Raw genomic sequence first — 16,713 nt, forward strand, 5'->3', positions numbered from 1 at the left:
CACATCTTTTACAATATGAACGGTATGATAGTTAGTGGGTGTCTTCTCCCCACTATTTATCTTTTATTCAGCTTGTTCTTTGACAGTTTCACACATACACAGTACCACCCCATCCTCTCTTATCTCCCTCTCACTTCTGTTACTTTCCCCACTCCAGATGCTTTTCTCTGAAGTCTGTAGTCCTTAAAAATGTGCTAATGCTTAGAAAGCATTGCAGGCTTAGTAGTATGTGCCATTTAACTATTTACTTACTTTCAAAGCTATGCCATTTAATAGAAATAGTCACTATAGTTGAATATACTTGTTTTAAATTATATTTTAACTATCAATTTTGATTGGCAATATATCACAGAACATGAAATTCAAAGATAAAGACTATAGAATGAAAAACCTAATTCTCATTCCTAACTTGTAGTTAACCTATTTGTTCCCCTGTAGCCTATCATGACCAGATACAATGTGTTTTTCTAGAGATGGTCTGTGTATTCAGACAGTATGCACAGCCCTTCACTTGTTAAGTGGAAAAAAGTAGTTCTTTAATTCTATATATATCATTTATAAGAAGTGTTACAGCTGTTGAAAGGTGGACAAGGACACAAAAGTGTATTTTTATTAATTAAATATAGCCTTTTAATGAAAGTTTTAAATCTCATCATCGTCATGGTTCATGTTTGTCTGTAATTATCTTTGCTCTCTTTGTAGAAATGTAGTTTTCACTGTATGATGCTGCTGGTGGTAGTTTATCTTTCTTCTTGTTTTTTGTAGAGTGAGATCCAACTGCGGAAGGAAGTGGAGACACGGCAGCAGCTGGAACAGATGTTAGGTGATCATCGAGAGCTCATCGATGCCCTGACAGCTGAAATTCTCCTCCTTAGAGAAGAGAACAGCACCACGCAGGTATTCACATGTTTAGTAGCGACCATGTCTGTGTGTGTGCATGGTTCTCCTGGAGTTGCCGATGGCTTAGCCGCTGTGATGTGATCACCTGTCAGGCTCAGCAGCAGCAGTGGGTGTAAACTAATGTTTGTTATGTCAGGTCCTGTAGTCAAAACTTAAATGGCACATAATATGCAGGGTAAGTTTGCCATTTCTAAGAAATGTGGAGTGGGAATAACAGGATCTACATTTCAGTAGCCACCAATACCGTGGTCATTTATAAAGAGTGTGAAACAGTGTTCTGGTAGCCATTTGTCACTTTAGAGCAGAGGATAGATAAGCCTTTGAGCCCTCCTACAGTGATGGCAGATGCTACTTGTGGTTGTTTCAGTGGCTTCATGTTTGACGTGCTGCTTGACTAATTGCTCTACAAAAAGGCATACAGTGTCTTTTCTGGCTGCCTGCTTGCTTCTTTACGTATTCTCTCTCCGTGTGTGCTGTGTGACTATACATGTTCATGTGTATGTGCAAGAATGTGTGGATGACAGAGGTTGATGCTGGTGTCAGCCTATCATTCTTCATCTTATTTTTTGAGGTAGGGTTTCTTAGTGAACATAGAGCTCACTAGACTTTGGCCAGTGAGCGCAAAGAATCTACCTGCCTCTGTGCCCCTGGCACAGGGGTTATAAACATATGCTGCTATACCTGGGATTTCACATTGGTGCCGGGGATTTGAACTCAGGTCCTCATGTTTGTGTGGCAAGCACTTTACTGACTGAGCTAGCCCCCTGACCCCCTAGGAGGTCTTCCTCTGCATACTTTTGATGTGTTTTGATGTTGTATCATTGAATTGACCCACTTATGTTAGACTTACGTCAGTTCTTGTCACTGTGACCTTATTCTGCTTGAGAACATAGAATATTTTATTTATCTTATTGTTGGTGTGGGTAATTAATACTTGCAGGGTGCTTAAAGAACAGGTCAGGCAGAGGAAAAGTAAGGGCAGAGATCTTGAGGTAGAGGTATAATTGCATACCAGTGTGGAGGAGGTAAAGTGGAGAGAGAGAGAGCAGTCAGAGAAAAGATGGGGAAAGTACCGCACATAGGGCTCTTTGCATGCTGGTTCAGGCATTGGGCAAGTGAAACGGGAACCACTGAAGAAAAGAGTCACGCTGTGACGTAAGTCTTAGCAGGCTCAGCTGGGCTACTGTGCATGCACTGTGCACCCTCACACTAGTACATGCACTGCACTGTGCTGTGTGTGACTAGAGCAGAGAGCCTCTGTTGGCTCACTTAGTGTGGCCTGACTCAGGCTCTAACCATTAGGAGCTGTTTGAACAGTAATATACTTAATTAGTGTTTATAAATACTTAATATATAAGTAGAAATAAAGAGCCATGCATTTATTTTGTTTTTAAATGACTACAGTCATTAGTGAGATATCTGTACCTTTCTGATACTGTACAACTGTCCTAAGCTTAGAGTTATTTTGGACATCATTGTCTTTATTTCTTATTTCTTAGTGTGTTTCTACCCAGAACTTTTATTTTTAATATAGCTGCTTCCAGATACCTAATCATAAGAAGATTTGATTACTTTTTGGTTGGCTTTCTCGTTATTGTTTGAGAGTTGGTCTTACTATGTAGCCTAATGTGGCCTTGACCTTGTGATCCTTCTGTCTCAGCTTCTTGCGTGCCAGAGTTCCAGGCATGTGCTGCCATGCTTGCCTAAGAAGATTTGATACTACTGAAAAGAATATAATGAGATCTCATTTTTAAACTGAACTGCCTCCAGTTAATAGTTGACTAATGCTGCATAGATGGTGGCTTTATTTTCTCTTGAGAACTGAAGCTTTTCTCTGATGTCCCTGTGAAATCACTCCATTGCCTCAGATGTAATCTGCATTAGAGGAGAGCAGTGCATCTAGGAGTTATGAGAGTGATTCAGATGGGGCATAGCAGCCTGTTCTAGGGTGGAAGTGGGAAAATGTGTGAAGACAGCAAATTCAGAGTGTGTTTTGAAGGTCAGCCAATCCCATCGGAAATGTGGTAAAGACAAGAATGTGAGGGGGGAAAGCTAAAGGTAATTGTGCAGTTTGGAATTAGGCATTTAAAAGATGAAGCTGCTGTTTACATTGTAGAAGGATTCAAGAGGAGTTTGGCCTTTATATATACTGAGTTTGAGAAGTCTATTTGAGTCCTAGATGGTGATACTCAAAAGACCACTGAATTTGTGAATGTGAAGTTTGGGGAGAACATGGCTGGTTTTATAAAGTTGTCTTATATGCTTTATTCATTGATACTACACCATTGATAATATTTCTGTCTGGACCATACCTACTTTTGTTAGGTATGACATGTCGCTAGCTTTCATCACTGATTTCTCTTACTTTGTCTTTGTTATAAGGTCTTGGCAGTTACATACAATTCCTCTTTTCTTTTATCTGTCATTTTATATGCTTCTAAGAACAGTATGCCAATAGTCACGAAAGACTTGCTTTTTGTGGTTATAATCAGACTTGTTGATTTCACATTACCTGTTTACATCTACAATATGGAAAAGATAAGAAAAAATCCATCTAAATTTCTGGACAAGGAAGTTGGCTTTTAATGTAAAAATGGAATTCTAAACATGTTCAGCTGTATGACAGAGAGTAAACCATTTGGTATGATATTTTACTTTAAATTAAAAATTACATAATATTAGTAGGTATATATATGCATAGACAAATGTGAGTATACATAAAATACAGTTATCTCTCATATAAAATTGTAATCATACTACATATAGAATGCTTTTCTTTTCTTTTGCCCTTAAAATTATTTCCTCTACATAATGATATGTTTTTATGACATTAAAGTTGATTCACTTAAATGCCCATGAATGCTCTATTGTTTTGCCCTATCTATCACTCTTATTGTAGTCAGTCAGTAGAAATGATCTCTATGAAAAGATTTTATAAATTAAAAGTTCTATTAAAAAGATTAGGTTTAATTTTTATAGCAGAGTACTTAGTTATAGTAATTAATGATTTATTTAATTATTTTGTTACCATGATACCTTTTGAGTATTTGTAATTAGTAATAACATTGCTCTTGTGTTGCTATTTAAAGTAATGGTCTCCGTCTCCCTGTCTCTCTCTCAACACACATACACACTCACTCACATCTCTGTATGGAATACTCTTTAGATAATGACTGATGTCTGTTCTGCCAGTGATATGTGATTTTCTTTAGGCGAGACTTCAGCAGTACATGGTCACTACAGATGAGCAGCTTATATCGCTGACACATGCCATTAAGAACTGTCCTGTGATAAATAATTACAGACAAGAAAGTCAAGCATCAGAAAGGGCACCTATGGGTAGAAGACTTGTGGATAATGTAGGTAGGTGGAGTCTTATTATTGCCAGACTGTCATTAAATTACCTAATGACCTTAGACTAGTAATAAGCAGAGAAGCTAGAGCTGATGGATTTGAAGAAGTGGCAGACTGTAATAAAATTTATATGAGGTCACTGTCTTCTGGTGGGCTTTGCTATTAGTATCTTGTTAATGTAATATTGTTAAGCTTTGCTACTAAGAAGCCTTTAGTTACTCAAGGGTGAGAAACCCAGGGGTTGTGGTGCTTTAAGGTTATTGAGAATTCTCATTATCGCTGTTGGAAAGTCAGCAATGTTATGCAGGTGAAATGTGGCTCACATCTTCCTAAATCTCAGTCTTACAACCCTGTTTGGATAACTTTGAATGCACCATGCTGTTAGCACATGACTACGAAGTTATTATTATTATTATTAATTTTTTTTTGAACGACCCTTGTATGAGGAAGTCAGTATGTTAGAAAAATCTGTTCTTGCCTTATTTGTCATAGCCCTTAGGAAGGATAAGGGTGGGGGCTTTGTAAGTGCTTTTTATATAGCTTTCAGAGCTCTTTCTGCCAAAACAAAAGCAGGCCTGGGAATTTCTGTCAAGGGAGGATATAGTTGAGAGAGTGAAGACTCTGGGAATTTCCACACTACTTAAATGCATTTAAGAATTAATACCTGGAGCTGGCGAGATGGCTTAATGGTTAAGAGCACTTATTATTCTTGCACGAGGTCAGTTCTAGTACCCCTGTGGTGGCTCATAACTCCTGCCTGTAACTCCAGTTCTAGGGAATCTGAAGCCTCTTCTGGCCTTTGTGAGCTTCTAAAAGAATACAGTGAACATTAAAATTCACACACACATACAGTACACACACACAAACACACACATATGAAAAAGAATAAATACCTGAAATGTGCCCATAGTTCCTTTTTATTCCTTTCATATTAATGTCCTCTTATCTTTCTCAGAGGGTCCTGTTGTAAGCACTAATGTCTCCGTGCCATTGATGTTCAGAGGGGAAGAAGTGGCCGAATTCCCACAGGAAGAGTTGCCTGTTAAACTGTCTCAGGGGCCAGCCCCCACAGAGAAGTTGAATCTGGCCAGTAATTTCCCAGCACATATTTTTGAGCCAGCTGTGATGCTAACACCACCCAGGCAAAAGAGCAACTCGGAATTCTCTCCTCTGCAGGATGGTAAGCATGCTTCTTCTATATTTACATGGAAGCTGTGATTTTCGCCCTTCACTTAAATGATAGATGTGTGTAAGGAGTTGTACATATATGTATATGCACACACACATACACACATAAATATGCACACACATGCATGGATGCGTGTATTTTTTAGGGTAGTTCCCCTGCACACTGCCATAACTCTGAAAATCACAGATAACTTGAAGGAGGAAGGACTTACTTTTATCCACAGGTTCAGTGGTCCGTGGTCAACTGGCAGAGGAGAGCTGCTCACCTCAGAGACAGAGAGTGGGAAGAAGGATATGAAAAACTGCACTCTTCAAAGGCATACCACTGTGTGTGTGTCTCTCTCTCTCTGTGCACATATGTCAGAGGTCAGAGGAAACTTGTGGTCATGATTCTTGCCTCTTCCACTATGTGGTTCCTGCGTATCACATTCAGGTCATCAAAGCCACTGAGCTGTGTGTCACTGGTCCTCTACAAAATTTTTTTGATTATTTTTATTTTGTGTGTGTATGTGTGTTTTTGGTGTGGGGGGGGGTTCCCTTACCCATGTGATCCTGTGTGGATACCAGCAGCCAGTGACATCAATTATATTCCTTTATCACTCTTAACCTACTTTTAAAATGTAATTAATTAATTTTGAGTGACGGGTGGGGGAGTACTTGGATGCTATGGCTTGAATGTGGAAGTCAAAGGACAACTTTGAGGAGTCAGTTATCTCCTATGGGATCTTAGAATGGAACTGTAGCCTGTGTGCTGCTGAGACAGCTTTCCAGCTCCTTTTTGAAAGATATTTTTTCATCCCTGTTTTGCATGAATTTTTATTTCTTTAAAAGTTACTAATATTTTCTTGCAGAGCAGTAGAACCTAACTTATTATTGGGGCTCTAGTTCCTCAGATTTTGTGTGCTTTGATGTGTTTTCACTAAAGGAACTAAAGAGGCTCCACAGGTTAAAGAAGATGGCAAATCCTTGTTACTAGAATTGTGCTCTTCTGTTTCTGAGGCACATAGGGCGTTGTCAGACCAGGGAGGTGGAAATGGAGAGGGTGCTGGGCTGAGAGTCTAGTGCTGGTGGCCCACACGCTCCTCGTTCACTTTGGAGAGCTTTGCGATGAGACACCTCTTCTGGGCCTCAACTTTCTTATTTTAGCATATGAAAATTTATTGTCTCTTCCAGCTTTCCAACCCAGTAATTTAATATTTTTCAGGGGTCTGGGGAATTATTATGTTCTGTTCATATTAGATTTGTATTCCTTGCAGTAATTATTCAGTCTCCCCTACTCCCACCCCCACCCACTTCCACACACACCAGTGTCTCATTGTATAGCCCAGGCCGGCTTTAACCTCATGCTCATTCCTTCTCATTTGTGATTACATGCATCCATCACTACTCCTGGACAGGAGTGACATGTGTCAGAGTATATTAAAAACCACTATGACACATGGTTTTTCACAAGAATGTTAATGAATGGTCTCAGGAATATGAAAGCTTCTATACTTGATTGCGCATATTCCTTTTTTTTTTTGCCATGAGGTGTATTTTAATTTCATCAACCATAAAAATAGTTTTCTATATTATCGCAGGGCAAGCCAGTGAAATTTGGCAGTCTAATTAGTAGGGCTCTCCTTTCAGAGACCTGTGGGCTGGTGGCATTGGTGCGGAGTGCCTAGGTTCACAATGCAGCCTGTGTCTACAATCCATCTTGTAGGTAGCGCTTCCTCCACATCACAGGGTGTCTTGGCGAGGAATCTTCTGAGGCTTTTAGGGAATTTCACTCCCCTTTTTCTATTGAGCGGGCCTCTTTGTCTGCAGGGTGTTCTCCTGTGTCTTGCAAAATTTTCTTCAGCGTGGCCTTAGCAAAGCTGGCGATTTCCTCTATGTCTGACCTGTCTGCTATTTTCCTGTAACCCGTGGAGTCTCCTTCTGAGCTTGCACTCCAGGTGCTCCCGCTCGCATTGCTGCATCAAGAGAGTGTACATATTCCTTTATAAGAATAAATAGGACTCAGAAACCAAACCCTTCGATTTAAATACTTCCCTAACTACTATGACAGAGTAATGCGCTAATTATAGTACCAATTTATTGGAAAATATGATGTTTATGATTGCTTTAAAAACCCTGTCTGCAGTGTTGAGGAGAACTGTTCAGACTCGTCCTGCCCCACGAATCCCTCCCACTGTGGAAGTCATAGAGAAGGAACAGAACTGGGAAAAGAAGACCTTGCCTATTGACCCAGACATTCAGAACTCAAGTGAGGAGAATCATCTCTTCACACAGAGGTGGAGAGTCTCCCACATGGGAGAAGATTTGGAGAACAAAGCGCAGCCACCATTTGTTAACCTGTCACAGCCCCCTTGCAATTCCCTTCCCACCACTCAGCAGTCAAGAAACCCTACGTTCTCAGAAGAGCCCTCAGTGCTTGGAGATGGGCAGCAGCTTAGAGCAAATGAGGCACTGATACAAAGGAAGGCCGTAATGGCACGGATTGCAGAGTTGACACTGCAGAATTCAGCCATCAAGGCACACCTGCATAATATCACCAGCTCAGGGGGAGAGCAAGGGGATGGACTTCGGGAGCAGAGCAAACAGGGAAGCATCAGCAGCGACATGCCCTCTGTAAGTACCAAGTAAGGGTGAGTAGGACACAGCAGGAGTTCAGGTTGGGCACTGTTAGACCTTTCACTGTGGTGACAAATTAAACAAAGGGACTAAAAATTTGTTTTCACTCAGAACTCTGAGGTTTCAGAGGGCTTATTCCATGTGGCAGAATCTATTGCCCTGGACCTGGGGTTAGACAGACTATCATGGTGGCAGGAACACGTGGCAGAGGCTCCCGTCTCATGGTGGCCTTGAGGGTCAGAGGACGAGGTACATCACTTTAAGATGTGCAGGTGATGAAATTCTTCCAGCCAAGCCCTACTTTTCATCGCCTCCCCAGGATACTATTATGTTTAGGATCCTTTGTGGATCAACCCTTGACTAAAGCTCTTAGGAGCCAGTCACTCCCCAAGCTCCAGCTGGCAGGGAAGCCTCCATTATACGAGTTGTTCCATTTCATATTCAAGCCATAACAAGCATCCAAAGAGATCTCTTTTTAGAAGTGACTCTAGCTTTGACATATCTTCACAAGACAGATAAAACTTATTAGTTTGTGTTGCACTATAATAAGATAACATGAAACAAAAAAAAATATATGAATGCAGAAAATAGAACTAAGGTAAAACGTGTAGGAGGGCTAAGGATAAGCTAGGGATGAATGACATGGAATTAGAAGGACATAGAATGCTTACTGCACAACTAGATTTTAAATAAAAGTAACTTTGCTCTTTTTTTGTTTTTCGAGGCCAGTTTGTGTGTGTGTGTGTGTGTGTGTGTGTGTGTGTGTGTGTGTGTGGTCTTGCCTGTGTTGGACTTCCTTTGTAGACCAGGCTAGCCTCAAACTCGCAGAAATCCACCTGCCTCTGCCTCTGCTGGGATTACAGGCATGCACCGTCGTAGTACCTGACTGTGATTTTATTCTTACTGTTGCCTATTAAAAATTAGTTGGCTCTCAACTCTTGAATAACTTTTTTCTGTGACATAGAGTGGGTTTTTCTATAGAAGTTAAACTTAAAGAATAGACTCTAACGTGCATAGGAATGATCTGAGGAGCTTGCTAAAATGTAGTTCCTGGCTGAGCAGGCCTGTGCCTTTCTAATAGTCCTTCCATGATACCACAGCTGCTGGTCTGTTCACGTTCCGAGGAGCATCATTCTTACATTTAGAGCAAGATTATTTTTTTCCTGTTAACTAGTGCCAATCATGGCTCAGTACCTGTAATCCTCAAGAGACTGAGGCAGGGTTGATGTGGGTGTGAAGACAGCCAGGGCTACTTTAGTGAGTTCCAGACCTATAGTTTGAGACTTATCTTTAAAAAAAAAAAAAAAAAAAAAACAGCCCTTCCCCAAACAAAACAAAAACAAACAAAAAACCCTAACTATTCTTAGTCCCCAGTGGAGAAGCTTCTCCGCCCCTTCTTTCTCTTTTTCCCCAGCTCTGGTGACTACTCTGAGCTTCTGTGAGATCAGCCTTTGTAAACTCTCCACATGAGTAAGATTGTGTGGATTTGTCTTCCAGTCAATGAAGACATTTTGTAAGTGAGATAAAGCTGGTGGACCAATCTGATAACTTAAACCTTTATTTCATTGTTTGTGGAGAGAAAAGATGGAGCATCGGCAGTGGGCAGCAGCATCAGTACAGGCATAAGTGTGTTTGCATATTACGTTATATGTTTGTAGAGTTTTGAAGATCACTTGTAACAGACCACTGTTGCTTTTAAATAGGTAACACAGTTACATGTTAAGCTTGTGTCCTTTCTAAATACTCCGTATACCAGCCTGGAAAGGAAGGTCTAATACTGCTGCCCTAACTATCCCCTTTTTATTTTACTTGGAAATACAAAATAGCCTTTGATTATTATTAGTTTGCTTATCTTAAAAAGGAAAACAAACAAACAAAAAACCAAACCAAACCAAAATAAAAAAAAAATCTAATAGGTATTAGTCATTCAAATTAGTCATTTCTATCAGGGATTAGTTTTTCCCCACAAAGGGATATATTTATCTAAACAAAATTATGAATAGTGGAAGTATGTTTTTTCCTGTAGTGGCTTTTAGTTTTTTAAATTTTATTCCTGTAATAGCTTTTAGTTTTGTTTGGGCTTTTGCTGTCTTATGCACCTTTCTAATCACAGATATTCTTAAATCAGATCTCTGAAGCTACAAGCAGCCTGGAGAGGCAAACAGTGGGCAGGAGTAGTATTTTTAAGAGTCTTGTTTGAAGATTGAAGTTTAAAAACATCCTTTCTCAAATTCAGAGATATTCCTGTGAAGTCTGTTCCGCTCTCATCTGTCATCAATAAGCTTGTTCCGTTTAACTCACTGGCAGATCTTTGTTCATGTGTAGTAAGAGATGCAGGGAAGCTTTTCCCGTTAGACTGTGCTCGTTCGGCTGTTGATGAACTTGTGTATGACTTTATGTTAGCCCTCATTCTTCAGTTAAATGACTTGTAAACTGTTTACCCCATCATTCATATGTGTGGCTTATAAATACCTAATTGCTGGTATTTAGTATAAATATCAAAATTGGTATCTTTTTTTTAAATAATGTATTCCTTTCCCCCCCTGAAGAATTTCCCAGCAGCTCAGTCTCTAACGCCAAGTAGCATGGAGGAACGGATTGCAGAGTTGAACCGACAGAGCATGGAGGCTCGCAGCAAACTGCTCCAGCTGATAGAGCAGCAGAAACTTGTTGGTTTGAACCTGTCCTCTTCCCCAGTGTCACCTATCCAATCACCTGTCAGAGCGTGGGCCGGTGCGTCACAGATTCATGATTTACAAACTATACGTATGGTTTCCCCTCAGTTTTGAAAGTTCAAATTGAGTCAAAAGAACTTCAGAGCACACTATTCCGGTACCCCAATTTTGTACCAGAAGAACCTGGTTTGGGTCAGAGAGTTAAGTGACAGAAATAATGGTAGAAAGCTGTCTCTTGTTCTGTAGCCAGTCTTTGGTGTCAGGGGAGACCCCATTCAAGTGAAATATTCATTATAACATATGATTCACTTGGGATATATGCTGCATAAAGTATAAGCATCAAAATTAAGAGTATAAATGTTTAAATCACAAATTATTGTTCTCTTAAAAACCAGGAAAACATATCCACTCTATTTTTTCCATTAATTTGTTACATTTAGGAATATGAAAAACTAGAGAGGCCTCTTTAAAAAATTGAATTGTAACTGAAGAATTTGTTTTCATAGTAGTCCTGTTCAAAGAGTGCTGATTAAATGAAGTATCTCTAAGTTGGCTTTAGTCAGAAATTAACTTATGCCCTCGGGGTGATGCTACATCAAAGGTATTGATTGGAGACCAGTCTCAGGCCAGATTGTGAGGAATGGAAAGGCTCCATCAGTGGTGTCCCTGAGATGCTCAAGCCTTGGTGCTTCTAGGGACCTGAGTGTCCTATCTAGTTGGGTGAAGTCAGTTACCAGAAAGGAATTTTCACCTCTTGGAAATTTTTTTTTTTTTTAAATTATGAACAAGAAAGCAGATTCTTGGGAATTAATAGAAAGTAATTTATTTCCCCAAAAGCCTTTCCCCTGGGTTTATTCTCGGCTTCCTCAGTTGACAGGTGTCTGTCCTCAGTTTTTCATAGTCATGAAGGCTGGAGGTGAATTCTGGTTCATATAAATAAATTGCTCAAATACATAGGAGCCTGCAATGTATGGTGTTAAATACCTCAGCACCAAGCTGGGGATCACACAGCAAACATAAGTGTAGGAGAAAAATATTAGCTGGTTCTGAGGATAGCAGGAGTGCAAAGCAAATCAGCCTCCAGTGTGATTCTGTGATTGAGCCCGGCATTGCTTGTCATGGTGTTCTGGAAGTTTGAAATTTACCTTATTTCTGTTATCTCATTCAGTACTCAACATACCCCAAATAAAATTCTTGGTTCTATAGGAACCTCTGTGGGGTATAATAAAAATAAAAATAAACAATATGTCATGGGAAAAAACCTTTTGTTTTGTCGGATAACTTAGGATTTAAAAAAATTAACTGGCTTTGTTCTTTGATAATTTTATATATGTATATAATACATTCCGGTTCTTCTCCCCCTCCACTCTTCTCTTTTCTCTGACACCCCTGTCAGCACCCAGGCTACAGGTCCCGTTCTTATGCTCACAACTTTTTTGTTTTTGTGGCTGACCCACTGATTTTAAGGGTGGTCCAAATGACCTTGGGTATGGAACTTTCCCACAGAGCCTGGTGGGCCCCCTGGTGTGTACGTAACTAGGGATAGTGACACCCCTACCTCCCAGAATCCAGCATTAGCCAATATTTCAGCTGATAAAGGTAAGGCTCCGCAAGCCCCCCCACCGTGACAAACTATGGACAAATCCATCCTTCTGCAGGCCCAGTCAGCAGGCAACCACAGCTGCCGTGAGTTCGTGATGTCAGTGGCTATTACATTTGTTCCACTCCTCTTCCATGACAATTCCTGAGCCTTGGGGAAGAAGCTGTAAATGTCCTGTTAAGAATACTGACTCTACCATCTCTGTTCTCAGTAGTGTGAGTGGCCAAGGGGCTGCATTCACTGTGGTTCTCTGCAGAGCCAAGCTGCTCTGAATGAGGCCAGGACTAGCATCTTTCTGTGGTTTTATTAGATATTGAGATAGGCAGCTTGACATAACAATTTGGCCGAACAAGAGTAAGTCTCTTCTACTCAGGGCCTGTGACCTTCCCAGCCATGCGGTTTTGCTCAGATTTAGAGCACAAGGCATGGTTTCTAATATGGCCAAAGCAAAGTCTAATTATGTGAATTTTCCTAAGTAGGTAAGCAGTCAACAAACATGTATTAGTAGAATACTTTATTTAGTCATAGAGGATCCTGTAACTCATTCTTAAAATGAAAGATTACATAGCTGTAAGGGTAAATGAAATGCTATTTAATTTTATCAAATTGAAAAATTAAACTTTAGCCTTAATTTTTAAATTTAATTTAAAAACTTCTTTGACAATTTCACAAATACATTCATCCTAATGATGTTCACCTTCCCCTCCTTTCTTTCACCAACCCTCCTGATCTCCAGTATATCTTAGGGCTCACTGTTTTTCACTTCTTGCTCTGATGTGATACCACTTGTCAGAAGATTCTGGCATTCTGTTAACTGGAATGCTGCCAAGTTGACAGACATAGCTTGTCTTAACAGTTCATTTTTACAAAGCATCTCTCAAATGTCATGATAAAAATATATAAACACCTAAATTTGTAATGTATAATTTCAAATAATATTAAAATTGAGCAAAATTGTTATTTTATTAGTGAAAAGTAACAAAATTAAAGTTTATTTTTATATTTTAGAAGAAGGAAAGCGAACCATTGACGTATCTGTTCCAATAGCAGACACTCCAGAGAGTTCGAAATGCAGCACTATCTCCCCTGTTGGTGGGATCAACTCAAGAAGGTAGGGTGACAGGGCTGCTCCTCAAAGCTTCAAGAGTGTATTTATGGCTACAAAATTAGGAGAGGCTATAACCAGCATCGGTTCATTGGCTAGAGGCCCTCTCAGCCCTTGCAGTAAGTAAACACGAAGCTGATTGGTCTAGATGAATCCCTGGATTGATAAGCGGGTCAGGAAGAAGTTCGCTGGCTTTTCTGTCTCCACATTGCAGTCCTCTATTGTAAGTCTTGCTCTAGTTCTCATCGCTCTTGGCTACCCTGACCACCTTCACCACTGCCATCTTTAAAAATAGTACCCAAATGATACTATATGGAAGGCACGTGCGGTTAGCTGTCATAAATCACAGAATCTGTCATACAGAGAGAACCCCAGTGGATCCTGGACTTCTGTTAATAATGAGTCAGTGTTGGGTGGTCAATTCTAAGGTGTCCCTTCAAGATGTTGTAAGTAAGAGAAGTGTGCTAAGTGATGGAGGTGAGGGACACCTAAGAAAGATGAACTTTCCACCCTTTCTGTAATCTAAACCACTCTAGGTAGTAAACTACTGGTTTTAAGTTTTACGTTGGTGAAGTGTTAGGACCTATCATTTGGACCTGTCAGCCAAACCTTTTCAAGCTCTTTCCATTATTGAGAGCAGTTATACACACTTGTTGATGGCTAGTGGTGACTGCCTGCTTATTTCTCATGGATAGATCTTCAGGGACTACTAGCAATTCTTGTTCTCCACTAAACGCAACCTCTGGAAGTGGGAGGTTCACGCCTGTTAATCCAAGAACAAAGGTACGTTATAAATATAATCAGTAGGGTCCATAGGGTGTGTGTAGAAGGTGGCTATCTTCTGAGTTATTATTCCTGTTGTCCTGTTGTTGCATGATATAAAAATCTGCAAAGAAAAGAAATACTGTATTTTATTTTTATTTGAAAACAATAAGCCTTAATTTGTCTTGTCTTCTATGGTAACTAAAAAAAATAAGTTAAAATTTGGTAGGATTCCAATTGTCTTCGGAGACTAAGAATTACTGGTTTCAGGCTTGCTTCCCGAGTAGCATGGTGTTGAGTGGGTTGTAGATGTGAGGTGCTGCTCCCACCATTGTTGGTGTGACTGAGTAAAGTCTGGGATAGCCAGAGTCCTGGGTCTGGGCACTTTATCCATTGTGCCTCGTCTGAGGGTGCCATTGTTAGACAGGTGATGACATGTAGGCTGGGAGAAGGCGCTGTACACTTTCTTACGTTCCCATTTGCTCCAGATTGCCTGGAAGCTAACATTTACAGTTTATTTAGATTTTTCACAGAAGGCATTTTTATGTGTATTGATAATATAGAAGAATACAGTTCTTCTGTATTTATCATAGAAAATTGTGAAACTATTTATAGAATTGTAAAATTGTGTTTTCAGAGGTAAGCTGGTAACAGATATAGGGATTATATTTCCCCATAGACCAGATAACTAACCACCTTAGTTAGTCTCCCCTGTTGCCTGGCATTAAGTATTTGTCCTTTCTGATTTTTACATTCTGAAAAGCTTTGTTATCTCTTTGATATAGTTCCATGGTTCATTTAGTATCATTTAGTTTGCTAAAATCCAGTAATTTTACTTTCATCATGTTTCAGATTGTATCTAAAGTTTGAATTAATGTTGAATGTCTCCCTTTTTTAAAGATATATTTATTTACACACATGAGCACTCTGTTTGCATGTAAGCCTCCATGGCAGATGAAAGCATCAGACCCCACTATAGGTGGTTGTAAACCACCATGTGAATTGCTCCTTCTTTTAAAAGTTAGGGCGTTACCAGGACTCCTGAGCAGGCAAGCACCTGGTGTCTCTGAGGTCAGGAGCCTTGCCAGGAGAGCAACTTTGTTGAAGATACTTGCTCTGTCTGTGAGTGGTCTCGTGTCTAACTCATCTCTGCATCTTTATTCAACAGACTGAAAAGCAAAACGAAGAAGGCTGGTTTGCTCTTTCTACCCACATGTCATAAATGGAGTCCAGGTGTTCTCAGTGACATGTTCCTGGCTTTCCCTTCCCACTTTTTGGATTCTCTTTTCAAGTTCTGGCATTTTTCTTCAGACGAAACCTGCAAAGATATCCTGTATTAATGGGAACAAGGAAAAGAACATTATTTTAATACTTTCTTTATCTTTTCAAATAGATTTTCAACAAAGCATCTAACCCATGTATTCCCTGTGACTAAAACTCTGGCTGTAAAATTAAAGTTTTATATTTGATTAACCTTTTTTATATTTGTTAAACTTTTTAGTAATACATTGTTACCCTTGTTATTGCTGTTGAAGGTTTTTGTTTTTTGCGTCTTAAATGTGGATCATCTTCCCAGAAGAACTGATTTGCTTTACGTACAATAAAATTTTCTGGCTTTCAAAAAATGTGGTATTTTCTTTTCTGCTATACAGCTTTAAAATACCAAAAGGCTGAGGCTGTGCTGTATACCTATAATCCCAACATTCAGAAGCCAGAGGCAGGAGGCTCTCTATTATATGGTGTGTTCCATTCCTCCTGCTTGCAAGGCAAATGCTTCACCCACTGGGCCATCTTCCTAGCCCATGAAGGCTTCTTTTAAAAAAATATTTATTCTTTTAATTTTTTATATTTATACAATGTATTTTGCTCTTACCCATCCATTACTACCTCCCGTGGACTCTCACTAGTGACTTTCTTCCTGTCTCCCTCCCTGCTTCATGTTTATTTTGTTGCTCAGATGCAGGTGGGTGTGGGGCCACCCACTGGGGCATGGACAACTCACCAGAAGCCAAGTTCCCCGAAGGAGAGTTAGCCTCCTTTGCTCGGGAACAGCCACTCTGTTGTTCCTGCCCTGGCAGTGGGGCCTTGGGTCCTCTTCTTTGTATCTGCTGGAAGTTCGTTCTTGTACAGGTAACCACAGCTGCTGTGAGATGATGTGCACAACAACCTCGTGATGTCCGGAAGTCAGCATTTCACTGCTTTCCTCCCCACCTACCCGTCTTTCTGCCCTGCTGTCATGTTCTTTGAGCCTTTGATGGGCGGTGTTGACACAGATGATGCATCCGCAGCTGAGCATACACTTAAATACTAGTCTTTAGCATCTCGTTACAGTGAGCAAACAGTGTCATGGAAATAGCCCCTGTTTTAGGATATTTTGTCACCTCCCTGACCAACATCTTAGACTATCCTGCGCTAGCATTGAGATTTCCATTTAAAAACCAGTGCCTTCTGGGAACAGCATTGTCCACCCATGAATGCATTCTCTGATACACGTTTTCCTAGATGTTTTTCTA

At 40.1% G+C, this 16,713-nt stretch overlaps 1 protein-coding gene across 3 annotated transcripts in view; it reads left to right on the forward strand.

Annotated features, from left to right (window-relative positions):
• Positions 1–15,825, forward strand: part of Spice1 (spindle and centriole associated protein 1) — a 42,289-nt gene extending 26,464 nt beyond the window's left edge. For all 3 annotated transcript variants that reach the window (XM_021664581.2, XM_021664582.2, XM_060370464.1), the window contains 8 exons: positions 766–897; positions 4,113–4,263; positions 5,210–5,434; positions 7,568–8,055; positions 10,608–10,791; positions 13,342–13,444; positions 14,134–14,221; positions 15,369–15,825. In XM_021664581.2, coding sequence (XP_021520256.2) covers positions 766–897; positions 4,113–4,263; positions 5,210–5,434; positions 7,568–8,055; positions 10,608–10,791; positions 13,342–13,444; positions 14,134–14,221; positions 15,369–15,422 — 1,425 coding nt within the window. In that variant the 3' untranslated portion in view covers positions 15,423–15,825. The remainder of the gene's footprint in view (positions 1–765; positions 898–4,112; positions 4,264–5,209; positions 5,435–7,567; positions 8,056–10,607; positions 10,792–13,341; positions 13,445–14,133; positions 14,222–15,368) is intronic.
• The last annotated feature ends 888 nt before the right edge of the window (positions 15,826–16,713 follow it).

Source organism: Meriones unguiculatus, chromosome 17 (genome assembly GCF_030254825.1).
Source record: "Meriones unguiculatus strain TT.TT164.6M chromosome 17, Bangor_MerUng_6.1, whole genome shotgun sequence".
Classification (NCBI taxonomy): Eukaryota; Metazoa; Chordata; class Mammalia; order Rodentia; family Muridae; genus Meriones; species Meriones unguiculatus.